The following is a 16,677-nucleotide window of genomic DNA, read 5'->3' as shown; positions in this document are numbered from 1 at the left end:
AACCCCATCGAATGCCTTTGGGATGAATTGTAACGCTAACTGTGAGCCAGGCTTAATTGCATAACATCAGTGTCCAATCTCACTAATGCTCTCGTTGCTGAATGGAAGAAAGTCCCCGCAGCAATGTTCCAACATCTAGTGGAAAGCCTTTCCAGAAGAGTGGAGGCTGTTATAGCAGCAATGTTCCAACATCTAGTGGAATGCCTTCCCAGAAGAGTGGAGGCTGTTAAAGCAGCAAAAGGGGAACCAACTCCATATTAATACCCATGATTTTGGAATGAGATGTTTGACAAACAGGTGTTCACATATTTTTAGTCGTGTAGTGTACTTAGACAAATATACTTCACAAATACCTGACAGAGTTGAAGGTTTTCTTCGTGTTTGTGATTACTTTCCTCTGCGTCTATCTGTTCCTGTAGCTGTTGGACCAACCGCTCCTTTTCTCTCACCTGAAAGTAACAAAACAGAGGTGACATGACCAGATTATTTTCTTGCAGAAAATAATTTATGCCGTTTTTCAAAGAACTTCCAACACTTTTGAATGGCGTTGACTTAAGCCCAAACTAAACTAAACGGTGAATGAGAAACAACCAAGTAATGTCCTACCAAGCACCATGCCATCATCTTCTTCAGTTCCTCCAGAGTCTCCTTCATCTTACCAACAGATGACAGGTTTTCGTACCTCTCCTTCTTCTGCAAAAACTCCTGCTTGAGATCCTTTAGACACTGAAAGCAAAAGATAAACCATGTTGAGTCTTAACTTACTGTCCTATTTATATACTAACCAAAAATAGAAATGCAACACGTAAAGTTTTGGTGCCATGCATCATGAGCTGAAATAAAAGATCTCAGAAATTGTCCATATGGACAAAAAGCTTATTTCTCTAAAATGTTGTGCACAAATTTGTTTACATCCCTGTTAGTGAGCATTTCTCCTTGCCAAGATATGCCACACCTGTCAGCTGGATGGATGATCAAGAAGCATGATCATTACACAGGTGCACTTTGTGCTGGGGACAATAAAAGGCCACTCTAAAATGTGAAGCTTTGTCACACAACAATGCCACAGATGTCTCAAGTTGAGGGAGTTTGCAATTGGCATCCTGACAGCAGGAATGTCCACCAGAGCGGTTACCAGAAAATGTAAGTGTAACAGTATAACTTTAAACCGTCCCCTCGCCCATACCCGGGCGCGAACCAGGGACCTTCTGCACACATCAACAACAGTCACCCACGAAGCATCGTTACCCATCGCTCCACAAAAGCCGCGGCCCTTGCAGAGCAAGGGGAACTACTACTCCAAGGTCTCAAAGCAAGTGACATTACCGATTGAAACGCTATTTAGCGCGCACCGCTAACTAAGCTAGCCGTTTCACATCCGTTACATAAGGAAATGTGTCCCGCTACATGAGGCAAATGGTTGTCAAACCAGATACGGACCATTTTTTTTATCCACGCCTCTACTTTTTTTAAAGGTATCTGTGACCAACAGATGCATAAATGTATTCCCAGTCATGTGAAATCCATAGATCAGGGCCTAATGAATTTATTGTAATTGACTGATTTCCTTATATCAACTGTAACTCAATAAAATCTTTTAAATTGTTGCATGTTGCGTTTATATTTTTGTACAGGGTAATTTAATTGAAAACCTCTAACAAACCGGGTACATATATAGTGTTACATTGTTATCTTTTTTTTATGTAATAAAAAAAAATCATTTTTCGTTAAGTGTATCTGTGACCCTGTATGGAATGCACTTTAAAAATGTAATACATTTATTTTTGGGCCCCCATAAAATGTCATTTCCATGCGATAGCATTACCTCTTCTTGCCTCTCAACCTGTTCTCTGGTCACTGCTTTAGTCTGTTTGATGTGGATGTAGTCTCTTTTCATCTGCTCCAGTAGAGTCGCTTTCATGAAGAACTACAGAAATATTTAAAAAATGAAATCCCCAGAAGGAACTTTGGTTGCGCATGATGAAGTGGACATAGAATTAGAAATGCATATGGGACAAAAATGGTTGACAAAAAACAAGCGTGTAGACAAGAAAATGTCAGCGCTTAAATTACAAAATAAGGACAAAGAGTTTAAATTATAACCGTACCTTATACTTATCTGCTTCGCTTTTTGAATGGAGGAATTGCTTACTCATTTCTTGGTTAAGAATTGAGACTGGGTTATCCACCTGTGATTTACAGTGAACAGCAAAAGAGGCTTTTCAAATACGGACATACACTACCGTTCAAAAGTTTGGGGTCACTTAGAAATGTCTTTGTTTTTGAAAGAAAAGCTCATTTTTTTTGTCCATTTAAAATAACATCAAATTGATCAGAAATACAGTGTAGACATTGTTAATGTTGTAAATGACTATTCTAGCTGGAAATGACTGATTTTTAATGGAATATCTACATAGTCGTACAGAGGCCCATTATCAGCAACCATCACTCCTGTGTTCCAATGGCACGTTGTGTTAGCTAATCCAATTTGATTATTTTAGAAAGGATAATTGCTCATTAGAAAACCCTTTTACAATTATAGTAGCACAGCTGAAAACTGTTGTTCTGATTAAAGAAGCAATAAAACTGTCCTTCTTTAGACTAGTTGAGTATCTGGAGCATCAACATTTGTGGGTTTGATTAAAGGCGTAAAATGGCCAGAAACAAAGCACTTTCTTCTGAAACTCATCGGGCTATTCTTGTTCTGAGAAATTAAGGCTATTCCATGCAAGAAATTGCCAAGAAACTGAAGATCTGGTACAATGCTGTGTACTACTCCCGTCACAGAACAGCGCAAACTGGCTCTAACCAGAATAGAAAGAAGAGTGGGAGGCCCCGGTGCACAACTGAGCAAGAGGACAAGTACATTAGAGTGTCTAGTTTGAGAAACAGACACCTCACAAGTCCTCAACTGGCAGCTTCATTAAATAGTACCCACAAAACAACATTCTCAACGTCAACAGTGAAGATGCGACTACGGGATGCTGGCCTTCTAGGCAGAGTTGCAAAGAAAAATCCCTATCTCAGACTGACCAATAAAAATAAAAGATTAGTATGGGCAAAATAACACACTGGACAGAGGAACTCTGCCTAGAAGGCCAGCATCCCGGTGTCGCCTCTTCACTGTTGAGGTTGTCCCAAACTTTGGAACGGTAGTGTAATTAAAAATAAATAACATGATTCACTTTCAATAAAACACACGCACTCTATATATACACACACACACAATACCTGGATGTTGAAGTGATCCAAAATTGCAGTCAATTCATCTTTTTTATTTGAAACCAAGTGCCCTGGAATAGAAGGTAAAAGTTGATTAAAATAGAGAATAGATAAAGAGAACCGCCAGACAGACCGGCCAGACAGACACAGACAGCCCGACCCGACGGCCAGACACACAGCCCGACCCGACGGCCAGACACACAGCCCGACCCGACGGCCAGACACACAGCCCGACCCGACGGCCAGACACACAGACCGACCCGACGGCCAGACACACAGACCGGCCAGACTCACAGACCGACCCGACGGCCAGACAGACAGACCGACCCGACGGCCAGACAAACAGACCGACATGACGGCCAGACAAACAGACCGACCCGACGGCCAGACACACAGACCGACCCGACGGCCAGACACACAGACCGACCCGACGGCCAGACACACAGACCGACCCGACGGCCAGACACACAGACCGACCCGACGGCCAGACACACAGACCGACCCGACGGCCAGACACACAGACCGACCCGACGGCCAGATACACAGACCGACCCGACGGCCAGACACACAGACCGACATGACGGCCAGACATACAGACCGACATGACGGCCAGACAGACAGACCGACCTGACGGCCAGACCGACCTGACAGACAGACCGACATGACGGCCAGACAGACAGACCGACATGACGGCCAGACAGACAGACCGACCTGACGGCCAGACCGACCTGACAGACAGACCGACATGACGGCCAGACAGACAGACCGACATGACGGCCAGACAGACAGACCGACATGACGGCCAGACAGACCGACCGACATGACGGCCAGGCAGACCGACCTGACGGCCAGGCAGACCGACCTGACGACCAGACAGACAGACCGACCTGACGGCCAGACAGACAGACCGACCTGACGGACAGACAGACAGACCTGACGGCCAGACCAGACTGCCAGACAGACACAGACAGACCGTCCTGACGGCCAGACAGACGGACCTGACGTCCAGACAGACCGACCTGACGGCCAGACAGACAGACCGACATGACAAACAGACCTGACTGCCAGACAGACCAGCCAGACAGACACAGGCAGACCAACCTGACGGCCAGACAGACAAACAGCCTGACAAACCGACCTGACGGCCAGACAGACGGACCTGACGTCCAGACAGACCGACCTGACGGCCAGACAGACAGACCGACATGACAGACAGACCTGACTGCCAGACAGACCGGCCAGACAGACACAGGCAGACCAACCTGACGGCCAGACAGACAAACAGCCTGACAAACCGACCTGACGGCCAGACAGACCCAGACCGACCTGGCGGCCAGACAGACCGACCTGGCGGCCAGACAGACCGACCTGGCGGCCAGACAGACCGACCTGGCGGCCAGACAGACAGACAGATTTAAACTATTACCTGTTTTACTCTTCAACCTGCACGTCCGAACACCATCACTAGAAATCCTTTGTTCAATAGAAATGCATTCTCCGTAGACATCCCCTTTGTACGCGTCTGGTCCTCTGTTCCTCAGTTTCACTGTAACATCCGCTGTGCTGGAAATAAGTTCACCCACATGGACAGTGTATTGGTCTATTGTTTACATTACATTCAAAATAACTATTTGCAAACTCAGCGGTAATGAGAATTTACACCGTCCATAGAAAAAGAGATATGGAATGGGAGTCAATGTAAGTAACTAGAACTGACCTTTCACCATTTTTCACAAAACCTTTCAAAGATGCTCCTCTGTTTGTGATGGTGGCCTTTCCACCAAGGCCCACTATTAGAGCAGTCAGTATGGCACTTTTCCCACCTGCAAAACATCATCAGCTGAAAATCACATGGCACAACAACATAGCAGAAATAGGTCCCACTCACAGTACAACGAACAGCAATTCAACCGATACAGACAGGGGGGAACTGGAACTTGAATTCAAATTCAGTTATAATGACTGTCGGAGAAGGGTTAGAAAGTTGAGGGAAGGCATGGAAAACATGTGTATGGGGAGTCCTTTAACCAATACAAAAGTATCAGTTTAAAAATATTTCTTACTTCCATTGTTGCCAACAATGAAGTTCACATTGGGCCCGAACTGGAATGGACCGAGCAAATGGTGACACATGAAATTCTTTATGGTGATGCTTTCGATAACTCCAATATCTCCCAAACCCTAAAAATGAACAACAACAAAAATAGAAGAAAACTGTAAGCCATTACAAATCAATCTATCAATCAGATAATTGATGGGAGGCACTGACCGAGGGAGAGGTGGAGTGGTCATTAAATGATGTCCCATGATCCTCTCTGCCATCTTCTTCCTCTTTAACCACTTCCAATCTACGTTTCTTGGTGAATTTTTCATCATTCAGTACTTTGCTTTTCCGCTTCATTTTAGTAACATCTGGGTTCACGCTGTTGAAACAAAATATAGATATTAGTAATTATAAATATTAGTAATTACATGCCGAAGTCATGTTAGTTTACTGCCAGAGCACATAGGGAAGATTCTGGAGAGACATATGGGTCTCAAATGGATTGTTGCCAATGTTGCCTGTCTTGCTGTAGGCTACATTACAGATGTGGCTATCGCGTTTGAGTCGCTCTGGATGGCGCGGGAAGGGATGGCTGCCGATTTACGGGCTCCTAACCAACTGTGCTTTTACCCCCAAGCCATAAGACTGCTGAACAATTAATCAAATGGCCACCCGGACTATTTACATTGACCCCCCCCTCCCCTTGTTCTTACACTGCTGCTACTCACGGTTTATTATCTATGCATAGTCACTTTACAAATGAACTCGACTAACCTGTTACCGGTATCGCCTGTATATAGCCTCGTTATGTAATTTTCTTGTGTTTCTAAATAAACTTTTTTTTTATTTTTTATGAACAAGTAAATATTTTCTTAACTCCATTTCTTGAACTGCATTGTTGGTTAAGGGCTTGTAAGTAAGCATTTCACGGTAAGATCTACCTACACCTGTTGTATGCGGCGCATGTGAGCATTTTGATTTCATTTGAGTAAGTGATTTGACGTCTGATGTCTTGAAATTGGTGGCTTGAAATGATCCTCACGGGGAGAAAAAAATCATTGCAGATATTACAAAATGTGTACTTGTCTTACAGGTGGAAGGGTACGCTTCAGTGTAGACCCCTACCGCACAGGAAGGCGCCATGAAAGTACAAAGCTTGACATCTTCCATAAGAACGCGCAGGTGCAGACTAACATTGTAACGTTCCAATCCAAACTGATACAATCTAACATTTTTACGTTTCGTATTCAACTATATAAGGGCTGCTGAAGTTCCATATAGAGGGTGATATGACAAATACAGCTACAATAGGCCTACTCGATACTTTCTTTGCGAAGCATAAGGCTATCTTTGTTTGTAAGATCAGTGCATTAAAGTTTTAAACTGAAGAGACAAAAGCGTTCACCCCCGTCAGTCACAGGTCCAGACAAGCAGTCGTATTCTACTGCCTTTCGTTCAGGATAGTCTTAACTCCTAAATGTCCGTTTATGAGGTTGAATTATGCATTATGTGTTCTTCAAGAACAGATAAAAATAGAGCGCGTACGTACCCGACTCTGACTTCCTGGTGTGGTGGACGTGCTGCGAAACGGAGGAGGAGAAATGTGGGGGAGTGTGTTAACTTTGTATCAGGCTGTTTTCAAAGAGGAACACCTATTCTTCTTCGGTTTGCGTCAAATATGTTGCATTACCGCCCCCAACTGGACTATAATATAAATCCATTATACTTTGTAATACAAAATAGGAAAAGGGGAAAATAAAAAAACATAATTGACAAATCTAAAATAAAACACACCCTCCAAACTAACCTTACACTCATTCAAAACCCACTAGCCCACTCCAATACTTTGTCCCCATCTACTCATGCACCATGCCAACGGCCTGTGAGGCCGGTACCCCACCACTCAACACACCCTGTTGACGTCAAATCTCGTATACCCAAATACTTTTCTCTGCAGCTGCCACCACAACATCTGTTTTCTGTGATTTACAATCCATTTCTGCGGTACAGTTGATAACCATTGCTATGAACGCTAAGAAGCCAACCTTACTGAAGCATATTTCACTCGTTGGCCTATCCCTCGATGGAGGCATAGGTCTACTACTCACAGGGATCCTCTCAGGATGCCTCACCCTTGACGCATCCTCCTCTACTTTCTTCACTACCTCAGTATACAACATCTTCTGCACTAGTCTGACTCTAGCCACCTCAACCTGCCTCTCTCACACCGGACATGTCCGATCCACAGAAACATGGGCACCCCTGAAGTTGACACAAAACTTTATCCACCAAAAACACCATAATATTCTATCCCATGCCCTCCTGCACACTTCCCACATCTTGGAATCTCCATCCTACAAACTGCTGTGGCATGACCATTGTCCAGAGACTTAACATTAGTGAGTAATAAGTGGTGGATGGTGTGCATGCCTAGAAGTCTACTCCGAACACCTCTTCTCCGCTGATGGCAACTTGGAGCAGCCTCTGAGATAAGTTCAATTGCCCTGGGGGGGTACGAACAAAGGATCCAATTCGGGAAAGTCGTATTCCAAGTCGTAACGCTGGTGAGTTACTGCCGCTCTGATATCCAACAGTTATTTCAGGCTGTATGTAATAACAAAAAACCACCTGAAACAGAGCAGCGGATTCAGCACAAAAGGCTCTAACAGGATAACTGCTATATCCTAACATGACTTTGTCTGGTAGAGACTCTGACTAAACGAGTGCCTGCTCCCTCTGATCAGAAGAAACACAAAAACATATCACAAGTCCACTAACGTTACAGGTTACCTTCACTGATTCTACTGCACCCAAGTCCTTTCCCACCCAGCCTGAAACCACACATGGATCTGTCAAAAGGCAAGAATGTGGAGGCAGGGTAGCCTAGTGGTTAGAGCGTTGGACTGGTAACCGAAAGGTTGCAAGTTCAAATCCCCAAGCTGACAAGGTACAAATCTGTCGTTCTGCCCCTGAACAGGCAGTTAACCCACTGTTCCTAGGCCGTCATTGAAAATATGAATTTGTTCTTAACTGACTTGCCTAGTAAAATTAAATTTAAAAATGTTTTTTTCACTTTCTCCAAAAATGTAACTCCTACTGAACCGGATTCTTCTTTATCGTGATCGTGTCCATTGATGCCAGGCTCTGGTTCCGAACTCTTCACCACACTTTCCACCTCACTTAACTCGCCCTCATTCCCTTCCATTTCACCTCCAGAACTCGGTCAGGCGCACAGCTCACTCTATTTGCACTCAAGACCAATCTTCTTTTTCCACCTCCATCTCCATTTTTATGGTCATCTTCCTCAGATTCAAATCCAACCTCTGCTTTCGTCATTCTTTTCGATCTCTTCTTCCTCTTTTTTCCACCTCCATTCCTCCTCAGAAATCCACCATTCTGTGTCCCTGTCCAAATGTTCCTCTTTTCCCCGACTTAGCATGCGGCCCGGTGGCATCCCAACCTGACTCCATCTCATAAGCATCCTGCTCACCTCGGACGAGGAACACCTGTGTGAAGCTAGCCACAGTATGAGTCATAATACCCAGAAAAATTAGCGTTAAAACCCTACAATGGTTCCAATCGTTTTCCCACTATTATAATTTCTGTAGGGGACTTGAAAACTACTTCATATAAGGCCTGTGTTTTGTGTAGGCTAACCCAGGCATGGCGTTTTGATAACCTCACCAATCGATCAATATATTTGCCTGTAATTATCCCCCCCCCACACACATACACACACAGAATTAAATGCTAAACAGCTGCTAATGTGGCTATTACACATCACACATCCTGTGCTCTGACATAATCACTCAAGGTGCAGCGTGGAAATGTCCCATCCACATAGAAGGATTTTAGATGTGCAGATAGACTAAAAAACTGTCTATTTTACCATTACTATAGTCAAGTCTGTGGGTTATGGTATTTTAATGTAAACGTCACCATTTTAGTAATCAAGTTAGCTAGCTAGTAAAAAAAACAACTTTTAAAGTATTTCAGATGGGAGGAGCAGAAACCCAGTTACCACACTCTGGTCTGCAGCTGTCATTTTCCAATGGAAAAGAAAACTGTCCCTGTATTTACCAGAAAAGGTAGCTCATCCACCATGGCAGAAGAGGGAGATACACCATGTTGATTGGGATAGAAGAACGAACAATGAGGCATGTGGATTGGGTGTTGAGGGATCACTTGCCATATTGTCCAAGGTGGGTTTCTGTTATGATAAACAATACCTTTTCTGTCCAGATAAAGATGTAGATACAGCTTTGAAAAAATACCCACCACGGACTGAATCCCAGTTTGTTTTCCAGTCCAACAGGAGTGAACCACCTCAAGCCATCCGGTGCATGGACATGCTCTGCACGTGTGATCCGAGCGCAAGTGTCCAGTTGTAGAGACGACAGCAGATTGAGTCTGTGGACGGAGATACGATACAATAAATGCAAAGACATGTTGACTTTATGTCCCTTTCTCCCCATGTTTAAGACATGCGGAACATCAGGCTCACCCCACGAGAAGCAGTGCATGATCGACGACACCCTCAGCAAGGAGATCTGCTGGAAGTGATGTACTCTCTCACTCTGGGGGTAAGACATTATTTAAACCTCACCGATATAAATTCCCACTCTGCCCATAATACATCGCAATGTGAATTTTGTTGCACTACTGAATGAAACTGAGGAGATGCACTCAGACCAGCCTTTGTGATTGAACTTACGTTAACTGCATTACTTTAGATAGCTGCTTGGAGCAAAACTTGAAGGTAATACATTATAACCTATTCTAGGAGCCTATTGTTTGTGTATGATCTTTAGTCACTGTTCACTTGTTTTTCAACAATGTCAGGTACAGGCAAGTATGATAAATTCCCACTGTGCCCATGAGAAAGTTAACTACATTAATGTATGTAATATAACCTATTCTGAGAGCCTAATGTGTGTGTGTCTGTGCGCGTGTGTGTATGTGAACTGTGGAATATTTATGGGCCATTGTCTTCCCTTAAAACAGGTACTGACAGGAGGAACAATATGTTTCTGTCAGAGCTCGTCAATTCTAAATGTCAATATATTTTTTGATTCTATCTCATCCATGACAACATTCTAGAACTGAGTTATCACTCATCTACAGTGCCTTGCGAAAGTATTCGGCCCCCTTGAACTTTGCGACCTTTTGCCACATTTCAGGCTTCAAACAAAGATATAAAATTGTATTTTTGTTGTGAAGAATCAACAACAAGTGGGACACAATCATGAAGTGGAACGACATTTATTGGATATTTCAAACTTTTTTAACAAATCAAAAACTGAAAAATTGGGCGTGCAAAATTATTCAGCCCCGTTAAGTTAATACTTTGTAGCGTCACCTTTTGCTGCGATTACAGCTGTAAGTCGCTTGGGGTATGTCTCTATCAGTTTTGCACATCGAGAGACTGAACTTTTTTCCCATTCCTCCTTGCAAAACACCTCGAGCTCAGTGAGGTTGGATGGAGAGCATTTGTGAACAGCAGTTTTCAGTTCTTTCCACAGATTCTCGATTGGATTCAGGTCTGGACTTTGACTTGGCCATTCTAACACCTGGATATGTTTATTTTTGAACCATTCCATTGTAGATTTTGCTTTATGTTTTGGATCATTGTCTTGTTGGAAGTCAAATCTCCGTCCCAGTCTCAGGTCTTTTGCAGACTCCATCATGTTTTCTTCCAGAACGGTCCTGTATTTGGCTCCATCCATCTTCCCATCAATTTTAACCATCTTCCCTGTCCCTGCTGAAGAAAAGCAGGCCCAAACCATGATGCTGCCACCACCATGTTTGACAGTGGAGATGGTGTGTTCAGGGTGATGAGCTGTGTTGCTTTTATGCCAAACATAACGTTTTGCATTGTTGCCAAAAGTTCAATTTTGGTTTCATCTGACCAGAGCACCTTCTTCCACATGTTTGGTGTGTCTCCCAGGTGGCTTGTGGCAAACTTTAAATGACACTTTTTATGGATATCTTTAAGAAATGGCTTTCTTCTTGCCACTCTTCCATAAAGGCCAGATTTGTGCAATATACGACTGATTGTTGTCCTATGGACAGAGTCTCCCACCTCAGCTGTAGATCTCTGCAGTTCATCCAGAGTGATCATGGGCCTCTTGGCTGCATCTCTGATCAGTCTTCTCCTTGTATGAGCTGAAAGTTTAGAGGGACGGCCAGGTCTTGGTAGATTTGCAGTGGTCTGATACTCCTTCCATTTCAATATTATCGCTTGCACAGTGCTCCTTGGGATGTTTAAAGCTTGGGAAATCTTTTTGTATCCAAATCCGGCTTTAAACTTCTTCACAACAGTATCTCGGACCTGCCTGGTGTGTTCCTTGTTCTTCATGATGCTCTCTGCGCTTTTAACGGACCTCTGAGACTATCACAGTGCAGGTGCATTTATACGGAGACTTGATTACACACAGGTGGATTGTATTTATCATCATTAGTCATTTAGGTCAACATTGGATCATTCAGAGATCCTCACTGAACTTCTGGAGAGAGTTTGCTGCACTGAAAGTAAAGGGGCTGAATAATTTTGCACGCCCAATTTTTCAGTTTTTGATTTGTTAAAAAAGTTTGAAATATCCAATAAATGTCGTTCCACTTCATGATTGTGTCCCACTTGTTGTTGATTCTTCACAAAAAAAATACAGTTTTATATCTTTATGTTTGAAGCCTGAAATGTGGCAAAAGGTCGCAAAGTTCAAGGGGGCCGAATACTTTCGCAAGGCACAGTAAGTCTGGTATCCTGGGAAATCTGGTTAATGATTATATAATTGATTACGTGGCTCTTTCCGTATAGAATGTTGACAGCTGTATATACCAGATTATATTGCCGGGATGCTCAAACTTAACTTAATAGCTACACTCACCGATACAGAATCAAAATTATCCCTCATGCTGGTCCTGATTAAACTGGTAAATTGCCCATCACTATAGCTGCACTTCTTCACATGGCCAGATCTTTAGTGGTCTAATAATACAAAAATATTTTTGATGTACTGCTCTGCTAATTAGCTAGCTAAAGCATAGGCAGTGGCTAGCTATGACAGAGAAAAGGAAAGCTCAGCACTTTATTCAATTCATTTCAATACAGCACATGGATTCATCATGGATTGGGCACAGGTCTCGGATCGCGCTGGGGAACGGTAGCTGACAGTGTCAGGCAGAGATGACATGTAGGAGTTTCCTGCAGGAATTTGTAGTCTTGCTGAGGTCTTCTCTGTTGCAAAATAGCATTTTGAGTAATGTAAGTAAATTGAGGCAAATATACAGTTGAAGTCGGACGTTTACATACACCTTAGCCAATTATGTTTAAACTCAGTTTTTCACAATTCCTGACATTTAATCCTATTAAAAAATTCCCTGTCTTAGGTCAGTTCGGATCACCACTTTATTTCAAGAATGTGAAATGTCAGAATAATAGTAGAGAGAATGATTTATTTCAGCTTTTATTTCTTTCATCACATTCCTAGTGGGTCAGAAGTTCACATACACTCAATCAATATTTGGTAGCATTGCCATTCAATTGTTAAACATGGGTCAAACAAAATAAATTGAGTGAATTTTAGCCCATTCCTCCTGACAGAGCTGATGTAACTGAGTCAGGTTTGTAGATCTCCTTGCTCGCACAGGCTTTTTCAGTTCTGCCAACAAATATTCTATGGGATTAAGGTCAGGGCTTTGTGATGGCCACTCCAATGCTTTGACTTTGTTGTTCTTAAGCCATTTTGCCACAACTTTAGAAGTATGCTTGGGGTCATTATCCATTTGGAAGAGCCATTTGCGACCAAGCTTTAACTTCCTGACTGATGTCTTGAGATGTTGCTTCAATATATCCACATAATTTTCCATCCTCATGATGCAATCTATTTTGTGAAGTGCACCAGTCCCTCCTGCAGCAAAGCACCCCCACAACGTGATGCTGCCACACCTGTGTATCACGGTTGGGATGGTGTTCTTCGGCTTGTAAGCCCACACACACCCCCCTTTTCCACCAAACATAACGATGGTCCTTTATGGCCAAAATTTTCTATTTTTGCTTCATCAAACCAGAGAACATTTCTCCAAAAAGTACCATCTTTGTCCCCATGTGCATTTGCAAACCGTAGTCTGGCTTTTTTAATGACGGTTTGCAGCAGTGGCTTCTTCCTTGCTGAGCAGCCTTTCAGGTTATGTCGATATAGGACTCATTTTACTGTGGATATAGATATTTTTGTACCCGTTTCCTCCAGCATCTTCACAAGGTCCTTTGCTGTTGTTCTGAGATTGATTTGCACTTTTCGCACCAAAGTACGTTCATCTCTAGGAGACAGAACGAGTCTCCTTCCTGAGCGGTATGACAACTGGTGGTCCCATGGTGTTTAAACTTGTGTACTATTGTTTGTACAGATGAACATGGTAGCTTCAGGCGTTTGGAAATTGCTCCCAAGGATGAACCAGACTTGTGGAGGTCTACAATTCTTTTTCTGAGGTCTTGGCTGATTTCTTTTGATTTTCCCATGATATCAAGCAAAGAGACGCTGAGTTTGAAGGTAGGCCTTGAAATAAATCCACAGGTACACCTTCAATTAACTCAAATGATGTCAATTAGCCTATCAGAAGCTTCTAAAGCCATTAAATAATTTTCTGGAATTGTCCAAGCTGTTTAAAGGCACAGTCAACTTAGTGTATGTAAACTTCCGACCCACTGAAATTGTGATACAGTGAATTATAAGTGAAATTATCTGTCAACAATTGTTGAAAAATTACTTGTGTCATGCACAAAGTAGATGTCCTAACCGACTTGCCTAGTGGCAAGAGTGTTGGACTAGTAACCAAAAGGTTGCAAGTTCATATCCCCGAGCTGACATGGTACAGATCCCTCATTCTGCCCTTGAACAGGCAGTTAACCCACCATTCCTAGGCCATCACTGAAAATAAGCATTTGATCTTAACTGACTTGCCTAGTTAAAAAAACACAAGAGAGTGGTTGAGTTTTAATGACTCAAACCTAAGTGTATGTAAACTCCCAACTTCAACTGTATTGATAAAACTCACCTTGTCCGAGAGAGAATTACACATTTATCAAAAGGTCACACCAAGGTAAGCATAAACCAAACACATACTTCATATGAAGTGTTTGTCAAATTCACTATGTGAAAAATGAAATAGCAGAAAGACAGTTGGAACCATTTCCGTGTTTGACCTCTATGTTTTATGGGTATCATGACCTGTCTTCTGTGGCGGGCTAGAAGGAGAAGAGTTTATAAAAAATATGTAGCTCGCCAGCTTGTAGTCCTAAAACCCGGAAATAAGTTAGATCGTTAAGCCATCCCCGTGGGGAAAAATAATTGGGGGAAGGAATAAACGTTGAAAATAAGGTCTGAGGTTAACATGAGATCTTATAAGTTAATGTTCTATGAGATAATAGCAGTCCAGTTAACATGACCTTTATGAATTATGAAGCCTTTGTGATGTGTTTTATTACACAAATTATTCAAAATTCACAAAAATTATGTTAGCTCATAAAGATTATGTCATAGAACAAAACACATAAGATCTCCTAAGCCTGTGTTTAACACAGGCCTTATTTTTGGCGTTTATCCAAACAGCCTACAAAAACGCCATTCATTTTCCTCATAGGCTTTGTCCAATGAACCATGGCGGAGTTAGTGCCTACAAAAAGATGCCATTACTATTTCTCTCTATTAGCATCGTAGCTCTTGCGGGATTTTTACAGTCGGAAATCCCCTCCCTAGTCAGCCTATTATGCCTATTGACATTCATATTGCACTGTACAACCTTACCTATGGATTGTGGATCAATGAAATGGAGTATCAGTCTACTCAGTGACACCCACTAAACAACTGAAGAGTTTATACAAATATTAGCATTATAACTCACATTGCGGGGACTCTGAAACCGCTGTGAAATTAGCCACGTGAAAAAGAAATGTCACCTTGGTACTGCCACAGGTTATAGTCATTACTATATTAACAACAATATGTTTTTGTCAAACATAAATGATCCAAACCACAATTTCATTTCCCTGGTAGAATTGGGAAGTTTAGACTCCCTGTGTATTCAGTTGCTCATAGTGAACCACCAACTCCAGCATTCATAGCAAATGCAATTTTTTATTTTTTTTTACCTTTATTTAACCAGGCAAGTCAGTTAAGAACAAATTCTTATTTACAATGATGGCCTGGGAACAGCAGGTTAACTGCCTGTTCAGAAGCAGAACAACAGATTTGTACCTTGTCAGCTCAGGGGTTTGAACTCACAACGTTCTGGTTACTAGTCCAACACTCTAACCACTAGGCTACCCTGCCACCCCTAAATACCGCCCACTAAGGTAGATGGGGCGTGCCCATAAACTTGGATAATTGTTTACTTTAAAACGACTAACTTCTATATCCAAGATTTTTTTGTGCTGTGCTAATTACAAACAAGTGCAAAAATGTGTTATCCAGAGCACGAAGCACCACCCCTACACGAATTGTAGTCATTCAGACTGGAAAAATGTATCAGCTTGTATGTTTAATTAATCAATCCTTATCTATAAAGCCCTTTTACATCAGCCAATGTCACAAAAACCCAGCCTAAATCCCCAAACAGAATGCAATGCAGATATAGAAGCACGGTGGCTAGGAAAAACTCCCTAGAAAGACTAGAACCTAGTAAAGAAACCTAGAGAGGAACCAGGCTCTGAGAGGTGGCCAGTCCTCTTCTGACTGTGCCGGGTAGAGATTATAACAGTACATAACAGAAAGATGTTCAAACCTTCACAGATGACCAGCAGGGTCAAATAATAATAATCACAGTATTTGTAGAAGGTGCAACAGGTCAGCACCTCAGGAGTAAAGGTCAGTTGGCTTTTCATAGCCGATCATTCAGAGTTAGAGACAGCTGGTGCGGTAGAGAGAGAGTCCAAAACAGCAGGTCCAGTGAACACGTCATTCCATAGCCACAGGCAGAATAGTTGAAACTGCAGCAGCAGCACGACCAGGGCGACTGGGGACAGCAAGGAGTCATCGAGCCAGGTAGTCTTGAGGCATGGTCCTAGGGCTCAGGTCTTCCGAGAGAAGAGGGAGAGAGAGAAAGAGAGAGAATTAGAGAATTAGAGGGAGAATACTTAAATTAGCACAGGGCACCGAATTAGACAGGATAAATACTTCAGACATAATAGACTGACCCTTGCCCCCCGATACATAAACTATTGCTGCATAAATACTGGAGGCTGAGACAGGAGGGGTCAGGAGACACTGTGGCCCTATCCAACGATACCCCCGTACAGTAACAACCAGGCAGTATATAACCCCACCCACTTTGCCAAGGTACAGCGCCCACACCACTAGAGGGATATTTTCAACCACCAACCTACTACCCTGAGACAAGGGCGAGTGTAGCCCACG

The 16,677-nt window shown here is 42.8% G+C and overlaps 1 protein-coding gene across 4 annotated transcripts in view; it reads right to left on the bottom strand.

Moving 5' to 3' along the window:
- The window catches only part of smc6 (structural maintenance of chromosomes 6), a 34,735-nt gene extending 27,854 nt beyond the window's left edge, over window positions 1-6,881 (bottom strand). For 3 of the 4 annotated variants that reach the window (XM_064953244.1, XM_064953246.1, XM_064953247.1), the window contains exons 1-10: window positions 6,816-6,881; window positions 5,492-5,645; window positions 5,286-5,403; window positions 4,940-5,045; window positions 4,649-4,785; window positions 3,232-3,293; window positions 2,109-2,189; window positions 1,826-1,927; window positions 607-726; window positions 354-449 (exon numbers count right to left, since the gene is read on the bottom strand). In XM_064953244.1, the coding sequence (XP_064809316.1) occupies window positions 354-449; window positions 607-726; window positions 1,826-1,927; window positions 2,109-2,189; window positions 3,232-3,293; window positions 4,649-4,785; window positions 4,940-5,045; window positions 5,286-5,403; window positions 5,492-5,623 (954 nt within the window). In that variant the 5' untranslated portion in view covers window positions 5,624-5,645; window positions 6,816-6,881. Of the gene's footprint in view, window positions 1-353; window positions 450-606; window positions 727-1,825; window positions 1,928-2,108; window positions 2,190-3,231; window positions 3,294-4,648; window positions 4,786-4,939; window positions 5,046-5,285; window positions 5,404-5,491; window positions 5,646-6,671; window positions 6,794-6,815 lie in introns of those variants that run through there. The other variant, XM_064953245.1, reaches the window with a different exon arrangement.
- Between the last annotated feature and the right edge of the window lie 9,796 nt (window positions 6,882-16,677).

The sequence above is a fragment of the Oncorhynchus masou genome, chromosome 32 (genome assembly GCF_036934945.1).
Source record: "Oncorhynchus masou masou isolate Uvic2021 chromosome 32, UVic_Omas_1.1, whole genome shotgun sequence".
NCBI classification, from domain to species: domain Eukaryota; kingdom Metazoa; phylum Chordata; class Actinopteri; order Salmoniformes; family Salmonidae; genus Oncorhynchus; species Oncorhynchus masou.
This window is presented reverse-complemented; position numbering and strand designations above follow the sequence as displayed.